This window comes from Amia ocellicauda, chromosome 6 (assembly GCF_036373705.1).
Source record: "Amia ocellicauda isolate fAmiCal2 chromosome 6, fAmiCal2.hap1, whole genome shotgun sequence".
Lineage (NCBI taxonomy): Eukaryota > Metazoa > Chordata > Actinopteri > Amiiformes > Amiidae > Amia > Amia ocellicauda.
In genome coordinates this window covers 40,251,832-40,272,759 of record NC_089855.1, presented here as the reverse complement: position 1 = coordinate 40,272,759, position 20,928 = coordinate 40,251,832, and the positions used below count along the sequence as shown (strand labels likewise).

General features: G+C 42.4%; 2 protein-coding genes across 2 annotated transcripts; both read right to left on the bottom strand.

Annotated features, from left to right (window-relative positions):
• Positions 1-8,841: 8,841 nt before the first annotated feature.
• Positions 8,842-10,743, bottom strand: LOC136751479 (uncharacterized). The gene is made up of 2 exons (XM_066707126.1): positions 10,482-10,743; positions 8,842-9,877 (listed from the first exon to the last, which is right to left on the bottom strand). Exon 2 carries the CDS (start codon positions 9,874-9,876, stop codon positions 8,941-8,943), a length of 936 nt encoding a protein of 311 aa, XP_066563223.1. The 5' UTR covers position 9,877; positions 10,482-10,743; the 3' UTR covers positions 8,842-8,940.
• Positions 10,744-11,543: 800 nt separating this feature from the next.
• LOC136751478 (cyclic AMP-dependent transcription factor ATF-4) lies at positions 11,544-15,513 on the bottom strand. Its single transcript, XM_066707125.1, has 3 exons — positions 15,322-15,513; positions 13,319-13,768; positions 11,544-13,119 (listed from the first exon to the last, which is right to left on the bottom strand). The coding sequence occupies exons 2-3, from the start codon at positions 13,617-13,619 to the stop codon at positions 12,086-12,088; spliced, it is 1,335 nt and encodes a 444-aa protein (XP_066563222.1). The 5' UTR covers positions 13,620-13,768; positions 15,322-15,513; the 3' UTR covers positions 11,544-12,085.
• Between the last annotated feature and the right edge of the window lie 5,415 nt (positions 15,514-20,928).

The following is a 20,928-nucleotide window of genomic DNA, read 5'->3' as shown; positions in this document are numbered from 1 at the left end:
AAAGGGGCTCCCCCACCAAGACCCCACCACGCCTCCCCGTTTTATTAATGTGAGGGCGGGGGCCTCACCAACGACCACTTCCCCCGTACAGGTTCGACGCTTGAGGGGACCAACACAGAGACAACAGCTTCTATCCTTTCAGAATTTATTTAGAATGAATGATCAGCAATATAAACCTAAAGCAGAACAAAGTCTATCACCATACATTACATAAATACTAATTTAAAATAAAAACCCATTAATTAAAGCTCCCCTCTGTCCCTCAGGCTGCAGACTCCACTGTCGGATGCAAGCTTTTCTGGGGTACACGAGTGAGGACTGGGCGGCTATTCAGGCGAGGGGAACACAAGCACGGGAACAGTGTCACCGGGCCGGCTGGGTGCTGGGCTGTCACTCAACTGCCTTGCCCCCTTTTCTCCATTTCCATCCCACTGCCTGGCCACTCACTCGCACTGAGCCAGCCGCCCTGTACGCCGAGCATTATGTGCACGAAATTCCATTTCGTGGGACGAAATACACATTACGTGCACAAAATGCTTTCATTAATCACATGACTCGATTCGTGACATCACCGTGACACGTGAGAAGTATTGGCGAATCGGACGAGACTGAGGGCGCAGAGGTTTCTGAAGGAAGGTGGTAGTGATGGCGGATCCTGGAGTGGAGTGCACCAGCTGGACGTAGGCCTGGCTTTAGGCTATGTCCGACTTAAAACTATAAATAACTTGACTGAAAACACCTAGTACACCTAGTGCACCACCTGGGCTTAAGTCCTACGCCTCATAAAGAGTAGATGTAAGGATTTAGTCCCAGGTGATACTATTTAAAACAACAAATAGAACGTAAAATCAATGTGCATATCAATTCAGTAAATTAAATCAATAACGTTAAATAAAAAAATATGCTACGTTTAGTACATTACAATACCAGCAAGCTCTTAGGCGTGAACGAAGAGATCGAAACAATCCTTTAGATAAATATGACGACCAGGAATTGTTTGAAAGGTTTCGTTTTCATCGTAAAAAAATAATTGAATTAATTGAGGAAATATCAACTGATATTTAACACGGGTCTGATCGGAACGACGCACTTCCCCCAGCGATGCAAACAATGATAGCGCAACGATTTTATGCCAACGGTGCCTTTCAAAATAAAATGGGAGACATGATAAACGTTCACAGGACGACCACCTGTCGTGCAATTCGCCGAGTTTCGCTGGCGCTGCAACGACGGATGAACAGGTGTGTGTCTTACTCACCTGACAGAGACACTGCAGCTATGAAGCAGAAGTTCAAGTAGAAATCTGCAATCCCCGGCATAATTGGCTGCATCGATGGTACACACTTTCGAATCCAAGCCTCAGCTCAATATGAATATATATATATATATATATGTAAATCGAAAAGCTTAACACTCCCTAAATGCCCAACTTGTCTGCGATGCATACATGACCATTATTAATTGTGTAGTGAGATGGCCCGGGTCAACACACGATGCCCGCATTCTTAGAGAAAGCGCTCTATACTGGGACTTTCAATTAAGAACATTAAATGGAGTCCTTCTTGGGGACAGTGGGTATCCTTTGTTGGGATGGCTGATGACGCCAGTGCTATGGCCCCGAACCGAAGGAGAACAGTTACAACAGCGCACACACTGCCACACAACGTCATTGAACGCTGTATCGGTGTGTTGAAGAGACGGTTTCATTGTTTACATGGGGAAATCAGAATGCACCCTGAGAGAGCATGTATCGTGATCGCTGCTGTGATTGTGCTCCATAACATGTGCATCAAAAAAGGCATCCCGCTGCCTCAAGAAGATGTCTCGCAGGCTGTCGCAGCAGATGATGGGAACATTCTGCACCACCCTGGCGGGATCCGAGATTATATAAATGGGCGCTTGGCTCGAAGTGGCATCATAAACACTTACTTTTAAATGTACTTTTTAACAATACAATCTATTTAATAATAGAAAATGTATGAAAACAAGAGCATGCTGTTTAAATATGTAAGATTTAATACCAACATTGAAATTATTTTAAATAAAATACAATATATGGAAATAACATATGATCTTGTGTTAGATATTACTGTGTGTGTGCGTGTTGATTGACTAGCTGTTTGGGGGATTTATAACAGAATATGCTATGAGAGAGAGAGATATGTACTTATAACTATAAAAGTCATCTTTTGTTTTCTGAATTTACAAAACTAAAAAAGACTGCTCTCCATCTTCAAACACGAGACCATTATTCTGTCTGTCACTGTACATTCCGTCCTCTTTCATCTTGTGCTTCAAAATGTCTATTTCCAGATTTAATTCAATCTTCTCGAGTTTTTTCTTTTTCTACAATTAGTTTCTTTGTTTCTGTCTCTACTTTAAGAATTTCTTTCTCCAAGAGTGAGCGTTGAAGATCGTCAGTTCGAGTTTTCCTTTTCTTCACTTTTGGTGTGCTATGTGTCCCAGTGAAAGAGTGTGTCGTTTCTGGCTGAGGCTCACTGAGTAGGAGCACACTGGTGTCTATAAATAAGTAAAACATATTTAGTAAACATGAATTCTAATTTACCAGCATATGATTGTCACTCATTTTCTTTACACACACACACACACACACAGATAATGCATGCATTTACATTAACTGGGTGTGAAAAAAAAAAAAAAAAATATATATATATATATATATATATATATATATATATATATATATATATATATATATATATATACACTCACCTAAAGGATTATTAGGAACACCTGTTCAATTTCTCATTAATGCAATTATCTAACCAACCAATCACATGGCAGTTGCTTCAATGCATTTAGGGGTGTGGTCCTGGTCAAGACAATCTCCTGAACTCCAAACTGAATGTCTGAATGGGAAAGAAAGGTGATTAAGCAATTTTGAGCTTGGCATGGTTGTTGGTGCCAGACGGGCCGGTCTGAGTATTTCACTCAGTTACTGGGATTTTCACACACAACCATTTCTAGGGTTTACAAAGAATGGTGTGAAAAGGAAAAAACATCCAGTATGCGGCAGTCCTGTGGGTGAAAATGCCTTGTTGATGCTAGAGGTCAGAGGAGAATGGGCCGACTGATTCAAGCTGATAGAAGAGCAACTTTGACTGAAATAACCACTCATTACAACCGAGGTATGCAGCAAAGCATTTGTGAAGACACAACATGTACAACCTTGAGGCGGATGGGCTACAACAGCAGAAGACCCCACCGGGTACCACTCATCTCCACTACAAATAGGAAAAAGAGGCTACAATTTGCACAAGCTCACCAAAATTGGACAGTTGAAGACTGGAAAAATGTTGCCTGGTCTGATGAGTCTCGATTTCTGTTGAGACATTCAGATGGTAGAGTCAGAATTTGGCGTAAACAGAATGAGAACATGGATCCATCATGCCTTGTTACCACTGTGCAAGCTGGTGGTGGTGGTGTAATGGTGTGGGGGATGTTTTCTTGGCACACTTTAGGCCCCTTAGTGCCAATTGGGCATCGTTTAAATGCCACGGCCTACCTGAGCATTGTTTCTGACCATGTCCATCCCTTTATGACCGCCATGTACCCATCCTCTGATGGCTACTTCCAGCAGGATAATGCACCATGTCACAAAGGTCGAATCATTTCAAATTGGTTTCTTGAACATGACAATGAGTTCACTGTACTAAACTGGCCCCCACAGTCACCATATCTCAACCCAATAGAGCATCTTTGGGATGTGGTGGAACGGGAGCTTCGTGCCCTGGATGTGCATCCCACAAATCTCCATCAACTGCAAGATGCTATCCTATCAATATGGGCCAACATTTCTAAAGAATGCTTTCAGCACCTTGTTGAATCAATGCCACGTAGAATTAAGGCAGTTCTGAAGGCGAAAGGGGGTCAAACACAGTATTAGTATGGTGTTCCTAATAATCCTTTAGGTGAGTGTATATATATATATTTACAAAAAGTAGCAATTATTAAAAATCGTATAGGCTACAACGTTACATTACACGGTAGGTTTGCATTTGGTTGCAGCCTGTGCCATGGGTGCTACATTTGTATCACTTTAGTGAGTGGCAATTTCTACAATGTATACTTTTTTGGCAATAATAGACAATACAATATAATGAATTCTCCAGTCCAGTAGGTGGCAGCAATAAAGTAAGCTTAACCCTTTTTAACTACTGGTGTAGGGAGCACGTAAACAGTGGGAGGGTTAAATTAAATTCGCTGTCATAAGAGAAAAAGGCAAGTCGCAATTGTTCTTGTTGTTATTTAACAAACGTTTCCAGTGTGTTAACTAAAATTGTAAAGGGTTGGGACTGTGCCATAAACTTAAACAATTACATAAACATAAGAAAGTTACAGTAGGCGAATTCCAGCTGAGTAGATTACTTGCAGCGTAATGTGAATGTTACGTGGTAGCCTGCATATGATCCGTTTCATATACTTTATAGTATAAATGGAGCTGATAAATATCACACTTGCTTGTGTCATTTCGACTACAATAGCATCACTTTCGAGAGAAGCCAGGCCGTTTTCGCTGTCATTTTGAATGCCACTGTTAACACCGACCAAACCAGTAAATGCTGGAGAATCTTCTCCGAATATGTCAATTATTGTGTCGCTATAAATAGATATTTTAGGCAATGGTCCTCCACCAGTTGAGGGATATTTTCGAGCACTCATGTCTTTTTTAGCTCTTGCTAAAAGGTCCTTCAATTTTTTCCTAATTTCTTCAACACTACGATGCTCATCGCAGCACTCATTTACCGAATTGGTTATTTACTTCCAAATTTCCTGTTTTCGCTTGTTTGAAACTGTATTGTTTTGTTTCGCTGTCAGAATGGATTTATTTTTGTTATATAATTCAAGTAGTTTACGAATGTATGTGTCTGTAAAGTTAGTTTTCCTCTTTTTGGCGTTTGGTGCCTCCATCTTGCCGTTAACTAACGCTAAGAAAGTTGTTTCTGGGTAGTTAGCAACTACTTTGGAATTACCAGTGATGATTTCCAAGGAAATGTATGCAGTCTACACATACTGCAATTAGGTATAAATTATTTAAAAAACAATTAGTGGATTTATTTACATATACATTGTATTCACATGAACGCGCATTTCATAAGCCAGACTTAACCATCATTAACGCTGGGCGTAGTTACGCCTGACTAAATACATGCAGGTTTCTCTGAGAACTGCAAGCAGAGATGAGGAAAATTTGAAGATAAAAAGCTTAAACTATCTAAATTTCTTATGAAACTGTTTATTCTAATCATTCCATCATCGTCCTTGCATAATGCAATAACCATTTTGAACATAAGCTGCACTTGTATCAAGTTACACACTAACTAATCGAGCAAACGGTTATTATAACGCAGTGGCCTTAACAATATATTCACTGAGGTAAAGTTAGTCTACTTTTTACTTTGAATAAACTCCTAAAACATGATGGTAATAAACGAGATGTAATACTTGGTTCAGCGATGGACCAGAACACAAACAACATTATATTAAGTACCAATATACACGAGGTGAATTCAAACAAGTGCTACACGAGCACAGATACAGGGCATATGTGATTTGGATTTGAGGTTTGAAGTTACTGTCAATGATCAAACTGTCAATATTTAAAAAAATAATAATAATGACAGCGACGGTAAGAAACCTGCACCGAGAGCACAAACGAACGAGTCAGAAAATGAGTGCGTTGGAGGAGATGGGGTAAATGCATGACTGACGTCACAGATCCGGGAGATAATTTTGTTATTTCTATGTAAAGGGAATTACTTAGATTGTTTATTTTAACAGCACAAACAGGCACACATCGAGCACTAACGAATGACACCGGTTTGGAGCGATTCGGATGACATGGGGTGGAGAATGACGTCACTGCTCCCGAAAACATTCTTGCTATATCTAAGGAAAGGAAATAGTTACAGCATTTGTTTTAACGGCACAAACCGACACACATCGAGCACAAATGAATGACACCGGTTTGGAGCGATTTGAGCGAGATGGGGTGGAGAGTGACGTCATACATCCCAAAAAAGAATGCTTAATATCTCAAAGACCAAACCAGCACAAATGTTCATTTTTGTGGCACAAATCAGCACAAACACAGCAAAAATTAATGGAATAGTTTTGGTGATTATTTAATTATATGGGGTGCCAACTTCATGGAGGTATCGGCACCTCCTGCTTTACATCAGCAACAGCGGCAACTGTCGACCCCTGAGTACAGTAAGTCGACTTTGTGTTTTGCAGACTTCTCTCTTCTACATATTTTCCTTAGCATCAATTGTTTTTGGATGTTTAATATTGCTTTTAAACTGTTCTACCACTAATGGGCTACATTATGAAAAAGGTATCGCATTTATTTATGGTCATTGTACAAACTGGTAATAAACACATGCAGCTCACGGATGAACAGGCTCACAAGTCAACAACACTGTTTGCTATACACCCGACTTTCAAAACCAGTGGAGGACATTTTGATTTGTTGCTACACCAGTTTGTACAATGACCATAAATAAATGTGATACCTTTTTCATAATGTAGCCCATTAGTGGTGGAACAGTTTAAAGTCTGCATAACACAAAGTGCAAGGTTGCTGACCCCTTCAGCCAGTGTCTGCAGTCCGACACCAACGCTATTACTTTCAGGATCCGCCATCACTACCAGCTTCCCTCAGAAACCTCTGCGCCCTCAGTCTCGTCTGATTCGCCAATACATCTCACCTGTCACGGTGATGTCACGAATCCAGTCATGTGATTCAAGAAATGTGTATTTCGTCCCACGAAATGGGATTTCGTGTGTATTTCGTCCCACAAAATGTCATTTCGTGCACATAATTAGTATTAGCAATTTTGTGGATGGAATGTAAAATGTACTTTGCCTTCAGTGGACAAAATGAACACCCGAGTTTGCATTATGTCCACAAAATGTTGTAAGGGAAAATACATTTCGTGCACAAAATGCAAAAGTTGCATTTCATTTCGTGGACGAAATTAAAACCCTCTTTCATCATTCCGTCCACGAAATGAATTACAGATATTGTACATTTAGTGGTACGAAATGTGTATTTCGTGCACAAAAGAGCTTTCGTGGATGAAATTATGTATGACACAAATGGCGCCCCATACTTATAGGGCTCCCCTCTCATTCCAGCAGCAGAGAACGGCTGTGCCAGTGATTGAGCTAGAGAACTGGCAACGCCCCATCTAGCGCAGGTGTGATCACTTAAGGGCTCTGGCTCCAAACTCCCCTGTGATAAAGCAATTTATAAATCAAACAATCAAAACAAATCAAAACAATCATGAAAGATAAGTGCTAACAAGTGAATATACAATTGAACAAAAAAGTAATTATACAATTAACCAATTAATACAATAGCCTTATCCCGTTTGTGACATCTTCAGCTTTGAGAGGAGAAACAGGAAATCCACAAACAGACAAACCTATATCATAGACAAATTGAAGCGTTGAGAGGAATTAAGAAAGGGTGTATCCTTAACAACTGCTTCATTGGCCTTTTACTAATAAATCCAATTTGCCAAGTCTGCACACGTCATTATTTCTAATATCAATATAAAATATTATACAGCTTATATTAAACATTAATAATGGCTCTTCAAACACTTTGTATGTTGTTATTTTGGCATTCTATTAAGTCTGTCAATGTTAATGTAATAGAACCAGCTAGGATGCCCAGGAACTATTTATAATTTACGTGGATTTATCTTAAATTTAGATTGTATTTGCAGTAATACGTTATCCTTTCAATAAGGTTTTTGGTTGTACTATGCCTGTGCTGCCATTTTGCTTATTATTATGCTTTCATACAAATATGTAATTATTAAATCATATATATTTTTTATTAAAATGCATATTTTCTACTCGCATGTCAAGCATAATTGTATTACGGCTGCACACATTTAAAACATAAAATCTTACCTCCAGATGTTTTGTTTAGATTTTGAAGTTGAGTCCTTGGAAGCAGACAGTACATTGTCCCATGGTTGGCACATCTTGTATTGCACTGTTAATTTGTTCAATTTGTTTTCTTTGAAAGTTAACAATTGCATGTATTTCAACAAGTTAAATCCCTGCTAACACACAGTGTTGCCACAACGTTGTAGAACTGTGTTATTAGCTTGGATGCTGACACAGCTTCCAATTCTGCCTGTTTGTTGTAGAATGGCGCCAAATCACCTGCAAGCTTTGGTTACAGTGTAAATAAAAACAATGTTACAAAAATACTACACGTGGTGCCCCTTCGGATTCCCTTACACGTGTACACTGTCATGTAAATGATGTATAAGTCATCAGTCATCTCTTACTCCTCTGTAATCAGTATCAGTAATCAGAATACTCTGACAGGAGTAACTGTAAATGACTACGTATGGCCGCTACTTATATTCCATTACTCTCCAACCCTGTATGTATATATATATATATATGTGTGTGTGTGTGTGTGTGTGTATGTATGTGTGTATATGTTGGTATGTATACATGTGTATGTATGTATGGTTTAAGTATGTATATATATATATATATATATATATATATATATATATATATATCTATCCCACTTCCCTGTGTAATGTTTATTGTTATTGTTGATGTGATGTGATGTATATGTAATTGCTTTAGCATTACTACAAATGTTTGTCATGCCAAGAAAGCACCATTGTAATTAGAATTAAACTCAGATACACACATAGACACAGAGAAGGAAAGACTCAGGCACTTACAGGTTCTGAGACACAGAGAGACTGACACACCGAGAGAAAGAGAGAGGGACAGCGAAAGACAGAGAGCGAGAGTACATACTGTACATTCAATCTGTTGCTCAAAAATATTTAACATTTATTTTGGTCTTAACAAAGTAACAAATATCAGTGTGCACTCCTGATCCATGTCCTCCCTGACCCCATATGTGCTGCTCTAGCTGCACTGTGTGAGCCGGGCCTGCAGCTCACGGAGCTCCTGGGCACTGGCAGGCGGCCCGTCCACAGAGGTAACGTAGCCAGGGTAGACGGGGCAAAACTCAGGCGGAGGTGGCAGGGGAGGCAGGGGCGGCCTGATTAGAGGGTACAACTTGGCGTGGGCGTAGTCCACCTCATAGCCCTCGAACACCAGCGCACAACCCCGAGTATCCAGTCCCTCCTGCAGCAGCAATGCCACCTGTCGTGTACACAGGATCAGCGCCCCATATTCACTCTCAGGCAGCCGCAGCAGGTCGCTGGACAGAGGCCGGCGGGGCACCACCACGGTGCAGCCAGGTGAGTGGGGGAAGGGTGTGAGGAACGCCACGTGAGCGGAATCCTCCCACACACGCCACTGTGGCTCCTCTCCCCGCACCAGCCGTGAAAACAGGCGCCCATCCGCTGGGTCACCCAGGAAGACATGGCTGGGGGGGGTGGGCACAGGCAGCCGGGCGCGGATCTGGGCCTGTATGCGTGCCAGCTCTGCATCGGGGGCACGAGGGCCACTGCGGGAGCTACAGTAGCCTGGGTCCAGGGGTTGCAGCACAATGTCGGGGGCCAGCTTGGGCTCCCAGCAGGGGGACAGGCCGTGTAGAGGCAGCAGTTGGGCATGTGCAGGGTGGCCGGGTCTGGGGTAAGCCAGCAGGGCGCAGCGCTGCACACCCAGCCCCTGGCACAGCAGCTCCCCCACAGCCCGCGCCCCCTGCAACAACACACTGTACTGACACACCGGCAGCTCAAACAGACTGGCTGGGCCTCCTTCCCCTGCCTTGCGGGTCAGAACCGTGGCCCCCGGCGTCCAGGGACGAGGGTCCAGGTAGGCCACCAGCTCCTCTGTCTCCCAGATCACACACTGCTCTGACCAGGCCAGCACCTCATTGCCCCTCGCTGCCATCCTGGGAATGAAACAGTGCAGCACAGAATAGTGCATAGCAGTATTGTACAGTACACTGCAGTATAATACAGCACAGAATAGTACAGTGTAGTATTTTTACAGAATTAATACAGCATAGAACAGTGCAGATGAAGTACAGCTCAGTATAGTACTTAAAAATAAAACCAAACAGAATACTGCAGTACAATACAGTACAGTACAGTGTAGTATTTTACAGTCAGTGCAGTATAGTAATAGTTTGGGAATTAATAATAAGGTTTGCTGACAGTGATTTAACGTTGCAGGGCGTACAAGCAGCTTCCGCAAGAGACCACCAGACGGCGACACTTGACTGTGCTCATGGGAGTCAAACAGCAGATAATACAGCCGAAATTAATTTTGGTATGTGGAACAAGAATGTGTTCTGGGTTGTGGAAACCAATACTATAAGTATAATGTAAATAAAACAACCCAGAAATAATCGTACACAGATTAGGCCTAATGTGTCCGATATAGAACAAGTTAATGATAAATTACCATTAAATCAGAGGCGATAGATCAATGCTATTTGTCAATACATACGGTAAAGCGGTACAGCATTCTAAGAAGAAGTTTAACCAACCCACCTCCTCAGAAGATTAGTCCAAAAGAAACTACGCGTCTTGCTTTTTCAAAAACTTTATCGTATTGCACTTCTTATTATATGCAGGCTCCGTTTCCCCGTTGTCAGGTCTACCTCATAATTTACATAACACTTTTGGGAAATAGACTTTAGCTTAAATGTAGAAGTTTTGCTGTTGTTTTTTTAACACGACTCACTGGACGGACATGTCGGCCATGGTAGTTGAGTCCGTAGTCGTTGCGCAACAGTAGCGCGAGTGTGGCGGAAGTCAGTTGGGGAATCTGGCTCAGGGAGGGTTCTTGGGGAATGCGGAACTGCAAGAGTTGTTACAGCGTGTTAATATGCAACAACAGCCTCCATACAAAGCAGTTCAATATTTAATTAGATATTAGCTGGTTTGTTCCGATCATGACTTGTGAGATAACCGGTCGTGATGTGAGGGCATCTACAGCAGGCAGCGTCTTCACAGGACAGTTTTGTATCAGGAGACTGAAAGGTGAATAGTGTCCCAAGTGCTGTAAATTGTAATTAACTATTTTTGCACTTTGTATTGCACTTATATTGTAAGTCGCCCTAGATAAGGGTGTCTGCCAATAAATAAAAATAATAAGCGGCAGAACTTCAGTCAGCTATGAGGGGGCGCCGCAATTACACAATACAATGAACAGGCTATAGAATAAACACCGCTACACATCAATAGGACTGACGTGTTGCTTAGCGTGTAATTAAGGCTAGGGCTGTGGTCCTGAAGACACTAAAGTAGCGGTCCTCCCTGCTTTTAAATCATGCAGTGGTCCCCACTTCCCCGAGATCCCCTCTACTGTAGCTGGTTTTCCCCTCAGATCCAAACAAAGCTGGGTTGCTGTGCAATTTCCTGTGCCCCACAGAACACTAAGGTGAGGTCACAGCTCCCTATACTGCCCTGACTCCCCAGCACCTGGCATGTCAGAGGAAGTGCAGGAGGCATTCATTATTCCTTTGGGCTTCATACATCAAGCTAATGAGAACTTGGCGAGCACCACCCCTCCCCCTCCAAAAAATAACAAACCACAACAGGACAGCTACGTTATTTAAATGAAGGATTTTATTAGAAAAGACACCAAAATCACACCGCATTTTTTGTACAAGCCACATTTACACACAATCTGTGGACCAGGAGTCTATTATGTTAAAATGCTGCCAACTAGAGAGGAGTATGTACAGGGGATCTAAATGCAAGGGGACAGGCGGGAGGGAGGGATTTATGGGTGGGGATCCATTGTCATTATCAGGACTTGAATATAGCAAAAATAATGCAGAATGACAACTGTTTCATGTGTGTGTTGAGAGAGAGAGAGAGAGAGAGAGAGAGAGAGAGAGAGAGAGAGAGAGAGAAGGGAAGGGGTTGAAGCAAGGTAACGAGAGACTGGACAAATGTTAATGACTATCAGACGTTGTGGTGGTAACGGGAGATGACTGGAAGGAGAAGTTTCTCGTGACATGAAAGAACAAACAAACGAACAAATGAAGAGATAAAACCTCAAAGAACAGCCAATGGTGCGAGAGACCCAGAGTTACGATGAGACAGAGGAGGGAAACTTGTACTGTTAACCCCACCCTTCCTCTCCTTCAGGGTGACAATGGCCCACCCTCCCCTCCGGCTGCCCGGCTCTTCCGGTTCTTGGCAGAGCGCACCTCCTCCAGCAGGTCGCGCAGGTACTGGATCTCCTTGGCGATGGCTTCAGCCCGCTCTCCCAGGACCCGGTTGCGCCCCTCTAGCTCCATGCACTCGGCGTTCAGGGCATCTTGCTCAGCCCGCTTCTTCTGCCGGTAGCGAGTAGCAGCGGTCTTGTTCTGCTCCATTTTCTTCAGCCGCTTCGGCACCACTTTGAGAGGCTGGGCTGGGGCCGCAGATGGAGAGGAGCCCGTCATCTCGGTCCCTGCTGCTGCTTGGGACTTCCGTTTCATCCTCTTCTCCTCGTGGGCGGCACAGGAGTAGGGTTTGGCTCGAGAGGAGGAAGGGGAAGGGGAGGAAGGGTCCAGGCTGTGAGTAGGGGAGCCCCAGCCAGAGCCCACCCCGCTGTCGCTGTCCGACTCCTCCTGGGCAGCGATGGTGATGGGGGGAGGGGTAGTAGCGAGGGCCACCTTCTCCGTGGGGGGCAGGAGCAGGACAAGCTGTGAGGGGGAGAGGGCAAGCACAGTCAGCTGGGGGAAGGCTGGCAGTGGAGTGGAGGCAACAGGTGGAGCTGTAGGTTCAGCCAGAGGTCGTTCACTCTCTGACACATCCACCTCGCTGCCCAGGTCCAGGGAGAAGGTGGGCTCTGGTGGGGGGGAAGTCGAAGGAGAGGGAGGTGAGGAGGGTACGGGCTCGCTCTGGATTTCGGCTTCCGATTGCAGCAGCTCTGGGAGGGCAGAGGGGGAGATGGAGGTGGCTGCAGGAGCTAGATCTTCAAGGGCTTGGGGGAGGAGAGGCGGGGCCAGGGGGTCAGGGAGGGGCAGGTCCAGCTCCAGCTCCAGCTCCATGTGCTGCTCCAGCGAGGCCAGGAGCTCTTCGGGGGAGCTGGGGGGGCTGTCAGACTCACAGGAGCCCATGAGGGAGTCCAAGTCAAACTCGCTCAGGTCGATCTTCTCTGCCATCCAATCCATGCCAGAGAAGGCATCCTCTGCACCAGGGAGGGAGTGAGAGAGAGGGAGGAGATTGTGAGCATGGAGGGAAACCACTTGTACTGAAGCAGCTTATTTTTTTTTTTTTTTTTATGAAGAAAATATTACACTGAGTTTAAAGACACTTGCAGTTGTATGCCATACAGGCAGAGTGTGAATGCACCCACACTTATACAGCACATTGAGACCAAAGCTCACCTTTGCTGCCATACACAGCATTGGCATCCAGCAGAGAGCCAGCAGACAGCCAGTGGAAGGGCGCCAGGACATCATCGTCATCGACGGGCTTACCCACTGAGGGGCAGCCGAAGAGAGAAGAGGGGGAGGATGAGGAGGAAGGAGAGGAAGAGGGAGAGAGAGAGCAGGCAGAGGGGGGAGACTGTGCCCCCTCCAGAGGCTCTTGGTCCAGGAGGGGACCCAGGGAGTCAGCCGTCAGAGACCCCAGCCCCCACAGAGGGGCCAGGTCCTCCAGGCCCAGTTGAGAGCTCAGAGACAGCATGGCAGCGATGTGTGCTCAGGGACAACAGTGAGAGGAAGAGCAGGCACAACGAGGAAGAGGAAGTGGAGTGTTCTGATGGGAGGGTGATCGAGTCGAGCTGGTCTTCTGTGCTGTCGACTGCAGCAGTGCGGAGGAATACCTCGAGGGACCTGGAGACATGAATTTACAGTGAATGAGTTTTCAGACCTAGCTCATTTATAGTAATCTCACTATAGCATCCTAGAGATCTACAATAGAACATCTACAGCCAGTACAGGACAGCAGGGGTGGATTAATTGATTTTCATGCAATGAATATTTATTGAAGCATTAAATGCTGCTAAACTGCTGTACTGTAGCTCTGCAGGGACAGGGCTGATCAGAAAAGGTCTTAACCCACTAACAGATGGTACATCTCTGGCCACTCCAGTAGAATGGTGTGTCAAGGCCACAATCCAGCACCCACTCAGCTTCACACACCTGGAGACACTAAAAGTAGAGCATGGAACCCCTTTTACATGGTCCATTCATTTAGAAGTTGCCCTTCTTGGGGTAACTCACAAGACACATTCCTCAAAACAAAAGGTTAAAAAAAAAAATCCACATGCTACTCAAGGACATGTACAAAAATGTTTTAGTGGAGGGGAAGGGTAAATACAAAATAAATTGTCCCATTACTCCAGATGGGATGTTATATTTACGTCAATTTAACCTAAATGTTATGAAAACTAAGGTAATTCGTTAGCTGCTACCATATAGGGAGTGTGAAAGGCTGTGCTGTATAAATAACGCCATACAGCAGCTATATTTGCAGGATTCGCAGACCTATTCCAATCCACATAATCCGATTGCGGTCGAGGACACATTTCTATTCTTGGCGCGCCTATCCTGTCGTTCCCTGGAGGCACAACCCCGCCCACACCAGAGTGCGCAGCGAAACTTCCAAATATGGGCATGGTCCGACCGCCGGCACCGCCCTCAGCGGCCTGCAATTTATGCACTGGGCGCCCTGCCAGGCGGTTTCTATGGAAACCTTTATTCCAGGAATCCGCGCGGAGGGTGTGGGTGCGTCAGCCGCCTGCCTGCTTCCGCACAATGGGCGGATTCACAACACTCGCCGCCGGGCTGGGAGGGAGGCAGACGGGGAGCCGGAACAGCTGCCGTGACAGGCGCCATTTTACTACAACCGACTCCCTGCGTTTGAGGAAGGAAACACGAACGCCATTTTACAACCGCTGCCACGTTGCCAAAGCTACAACATACCGACCTGAAGCAGCGCTACACGCATTCAGACCCCCGATTCCAACACTGCGCCACCAACACCGTTAAAAGATGGCGTGGAAATTAAGAGCGTGTTGACAGCGTGTAGATTACAGCGTGGGAAATATCCCATTCGGGGGCACTAAATCGGGGCGATTAGTTACATTTACATTAGTTACAACCGTATTAATGCGCATTGCTACAGAATACTAACTCTGTTCACAACGAATTCAATCCACCCACAACAAAACTGGTGTCTGAACAATATAAACACCGGTATATTATCATTCATTCCATTCTGCATTATTGTCAAGAATCCCCCAGTATGTGCTTAAAAAGTATTTGACATCTTTTTGATATGGTCTGTGTTGTGACCCTACAGGGAGAGGTCGCAGGCCCGTACCCAGCAGAACGAATACAACAATTACACAAATATATATATATATATATATATATATACTTACGCCATCTTGCCAATATATAAAGCCTGGGCAGTTTGCCTTTTACTGCCGGGTTTGCCGCTGCTGGGAAGGCCGCTGCACGCCGTTATACTGCCATGGTGGTGGGAGAGCGTAGTCGCTCGGTTCGCGTCTGATATTACAGAAAACTCTATCTTTCTTCCCGGGATATAAATAAAGTGGCACACCAGTCACGGTTTTCTTTTATACCCTGCTCATGTATCCTTCCGCCAGACGTCAGTTGTTTACAAATCCGTCCGCACCCTGAAACCATTCTACACCTGGGGGGAAAGAAGAAACATATAGAGTCGATTTATATGCTACAGTGTTTTAAAGCTTAGAAACACCTGTTCTTTCTTAATTTTTAAGATATAGAAGTTGATGTTGTGTGGTGTGTCAAAACGGAACGCTGCACTTCCGCTTCGTGTTGGTACTATATATCCTGTTGATACTATATCCCTGCTCTAGATCGCCTGTTTGTGGTACATAATTATCTAAATCCGTCATCACACTAACATTTATTAAACATTGTCACTATTTAAATTGGAATTACTTGCAACCACTCTTATCTCCTCATCTATCAATCACTGTGATGTGCAAGTATTTATAATGATGTTGCCAGTGTAACATTGAGTATAGGTTAAAACATTTAAAACATTTTAAAAAATGTTTAGTGTTAAAAAAAGGAAATCGCCTCGGCCGCCTTCATAACAGAATAATTATCATAGTTTCACTGCAGTGCAAATCAACACCGGCAAGACGTATTCATATGAAAACATAACTTCTGATTAATTTATTTTATGATTTAGGCTCCATTCGTTTTGCGTGTCGCCGTGTTCTTTCAGTGTTGTCATTTTTTCATTTCAGTCATTTTCTTCCTTCGTTTACTTCGTAGGCCGACAGAAATATATTTATTATTATTATTATTATTATTATTATTATTATTATTATTATTATTGTTGTTGTTGTTATTCTGGCGAGGTTTATGTTACACCCGGATTAGCTATATCGAACCTACATAAAGTGTCTGTCTAAGGCACTTGAATGTATGCATGTATATATGTATGTTTGTGTAAACGCACATATTTGTTCTGTTGGGTTGGGATTTGGGTCACATGAGTTCAGTGTGTGTCTGACGGCACTACTTTATGCCCCTGAACTTGCAAGTCACGTGTTTCGGTTGTAAAAATCAGGGCATCGATTGGCCGCCGAGGAGGAGGGTGTGAAAAACCCTCCTTCCTGATTGGCCGATAGTTGGAGATCAAAGCTTTTGTCCAGGCATATCCTGCTGGGGTGATGGGGAATGAGGGATTTGGAAAGTTCCCATGATGAAGAAAAAAACATGTAAATAAATACCAGATTTGTAGTGGTCTGTTTTTCGTCTGTCTCTACTAAGATCGAAAAACAGTTAATAAATTACCTTTCCTCCCACGTGGAAAACAATGTGTACGGAAATTGGTAGGCTATAGGAATTTAGTTTTAATTAAAAATGTGTCATCTACTGTTTTCTCACTTTAATGACAAACACTTCCACACAGCACACTATGGACAGTGATGAGGAAGCTAAACCAACCACGGGATAACTTTGTTTCGTTTAAAGAGTTTGACTATTTTAGTGCTACCCTGCCCTGAGTGCAGATAGCCTGCGTGGTACCGATAACGCACAGCCTCCAATTTCCACTCGTTGTTCTATGGAAATACTTGAACTAGATCCTGATAAATTGTTAAATACAAAAGGTCCGAGACACACACACACACACACTGTACTGTCTGTACTCAGACCACATTACTCCACAATCATGTATCGGAATACATCTGAAAAATGCCTAGAAAACGTAATAGAGCTTAATTCGTGTCTCCAAAACCCGGCTTATTCAAAGTTGCACTGTAACCTTGAACTCAAATGACTGTAATTAAACGATTTCTGTACGTCAAACAAATGTAGCTTTGAGTGGTTTCTGCACCGAATGCGATATTATTATTATTATTATTATTATTATTATTATTATTAGTAGTAGTAGTAGTAGTAGTAGTAGTAGTATTATCAATGCTACTACTACTACCATTACTACTAATAATATTAATAATCATCATCATCATCAATAATAAAAAAGAAGAGGTTATTGGTTCAGGTGCCTTTTTTGGTTTTTAAAAAGGAACTCGAAAGTGAGTCATTTTCATTTACTTAGAAAAGAAGACATGAACAACTGGACAGGAAGCTGACTGAAAGAGAGAATTTTGAAGAACCATAATCATACCCAGTGTTTTGTAAAATCCCCCACCCCCAACGCGCGCATGTTAAAATTACAAAATACGAGACAATAGGCAATGCTAATAATAATAATAATAATAATAATAATAATAATAATAATAATAATATGACTTCAATTAAAACAGACAAAAGCGTCATGCTGCGCAGTTGTTCGTAGATTTGCATATCAGCCAGGCTTTGGCGGTATCTCTCTCCTCTCAAGCAAATATAGTACGTGTCATCCGGCAGTGTTTCGGGCTCAGCAGAACAGCCCCGCCAGCGATGACGGGAACCCAGCGGCCAACTTCCTGTAGACCTGGCAAATGTTCAAAAGGCAAAACAAACAGCTGGTTAAACTAGAATGACGAAGAAAGAATTAATAATAATACAAATAAATCTCACCATACCTCTTTCTATACAGACGTATTTTAGTTATTTTACCGTTCCAATTCAAGTGCACTTTTATTGTCCATTGCCTGGAGTAGGAACAAATTCCATAGTATGAATCATATTATAACCATAAACAAAAATACCACGGTAACCAGCATCACGGTATAAATCATGGAACGTGTTTATACTGTATTATAGACAATACAATTATATGCTCAACTTGTTTAATATACTATGGATTATTTTATTTTTACATCTTTAGAGGCAGAGTGACAGCAGTAATAAACATCGAACTTAGGCAGCCCTCATTATAATATTGACCCTTTGCTCAAAAGAATGCTGCTGCATGCCGTTAATTTGCTGGTATACAGAATTATGATATCATCAGTCATACTGCTTATAAGACTATACAAATGTATTGATTAAATATTGATTGATTAAAAGCACTAAAATACTATACAATTATGCATTGCACTATGAGGTTAGAAAAATATGTGCTAAACAGGATCATTGAATTAATGGGGATAGGTTTAATAAACCCGACAACTAATATCACAATGTATTAAATACTAATATAAATGTGTTTTTAATATTAATGAATACTACTACTAATACTAATAATCATAATCATCATCATAATCGCATCATAATCATAATAATCATAATAATAATAAACTAAATTGTAGGAATTTGAATCGCCAGAAGTTTCTGGCTCCTGAGTAGTTTACTTACTCGCTTCATTACATTATTTGGTTTTGGACTCGTTATAATATATTTATTTAGTTAGTTAGTTCCTTTTTAACGTTTTTTTAGATCTACAATTATTAACCGAAACGAATATACCGTACAGACTGACTGCTCTAAGAGACACGTGCTATAGGGCCCTATTTGATTATTGACCCACTTTGTGGATTTTATTAATTTTATTTTTACCTAAGAAACACCTCAACATTTTTAAACATATATGCCATCTATATATGCCAGGCGAAAGATTTAGTTACGCTAACGTTTGATATTTAAATTATTACAAAAAACTTTTAAAAATAATTAAATCAATTGCTATAGCGAGTCAGTACATGGTGGATCGAGCAAAGCCGGGAATACCAGCTGTCCATGTAGGCCTACCTATAAAATACTTTTGAGATATAAATTAGAGGGTGATGGGCCCTGAGGTTTTTAAAAATGTTGTGTATGTTTCTACCATGAGCACAAACCAGTGTTCTGCAGCGTCTACAACATGGAACTGCAAATTCATGTCCTCTTGTTTCTCAAATCTAAAATACATGCAACTAGCAGGCCTATATTTAATAGGTTCTGTGGGTTGGAAAATGTCTCCATCAGGCATTTCGCCAAGACATGAATGAACATTGCTTACATTGCTAATGACCAAGCACTCTTTCCAACGCAAAATTTCAGTGACGATTAACAGGTATGTGAGGGAGATGGTTCAAGACGTGAGAGAACTCAGTACTGCGAATGCATTGCCTATGTCAAGTCAACAGTGAGTTTTCAAAATAAGGGAGACTGCTCCGCCAGAATGATACACTATATACGATTATATAAATATGATATAAATCCAGTTCAATTTCTAAAGCAATGCAGGACCACTATGACATAATTACAATGATCGCGGTACAGTGCAACAGGAACAATTTTTGTTTCCCTCTCCTCCGTACCTAATGCTTTATGTTTATTTTTACATATGTTTTAATTACTGTTATATTGTTATTTTATTATTTGAATCGCTCTGTGCCAATCTTGACAAGGGTGCTTTAACAAATAAAATGTTATTGATGGATTAATGACGTTTAAACAAGTTAGCCATTCTATTGTAAACGATTGAAGCTACAGAATAGCGTTTGTCAACTGATTTATACTGAATGCAATTACACTAATCTAGTGCATTTAATTTATTGAATACACACACGGATATACGTAGCAAATTAAACACACATATGTATGTATGCATTTATGTATGTTCAATGTATATTCACCGCAGGACGTTATCCTTTACGGTGTGTTAAGAGACCTACGGCGCGGAGTCCGTCTCCATAGCAACCACTTTCTCTAAGCTTAGTGGCAAAACTGATATACAGCTTCCACTTACTCTTTTAATTAACCCTCAATTAATCCACGTTATCTATCTGCAATATATATATAATATATATTATTTGATTATTACAACCGGTTCTTCAAAACTCCCTTTGAAGTTTAAAGTTGATAAAATAACCTTACAAGGAACTGTCATAATACCAACAATCATCATTATCATCATAACAATGACAACAATAATAATAACCAACTTCAATTGATCAAACGTGCCGCAAACGAGCTACAGCACACAGTGTCCAGAAATGGCGACGACAGTGTCATGGCACCGGCGGTTGTCTTGTTCTAGGTGGTTTGTGTTGATTCGCCCTGTCTGTGCGGGAGACGCGATAAGGGAGGAGGGCAACGGGGAGAGGAGGGGAGGGGGATCGTTACAGAGATCCGCAACGTCATTGGTGCACACCAGTCAGATCCAAGGCACCAAAGGAGGCAGATGTTGTGAATAGGAAATCATTTCACAGCATTAATGTACTTATGACTTATCACTTACATTAACTAAAAAAATTAGCTAAATTCAGCAACTGGTGCAAATAATCCAACATTTTAGAGAGTCTACATTATGCCAGAGAGTCGATGGAGGTATAGGAAATAATCTTATTTGTCAGAAACAAATACAATAATAATGCAATTTAGGAACTCAGTGGAGGTTTCAGTACCGGAGAGGTGGGTCGGGATCCAATCGGACAGCGAAGCCCCCTGAGAGTCACTGATCTATTAACCGGACGAAAGACGCGAAGCGCCGCCGCACAGTTCTGTAGACCGACTCTGCCACCACCGCTCCGCCAACAGCACCGCAGCCACATCGGATTGGAAACTGTCACTAACTCGTCGGTCAGATTTGATTCTCGGATATACTAGGTGGT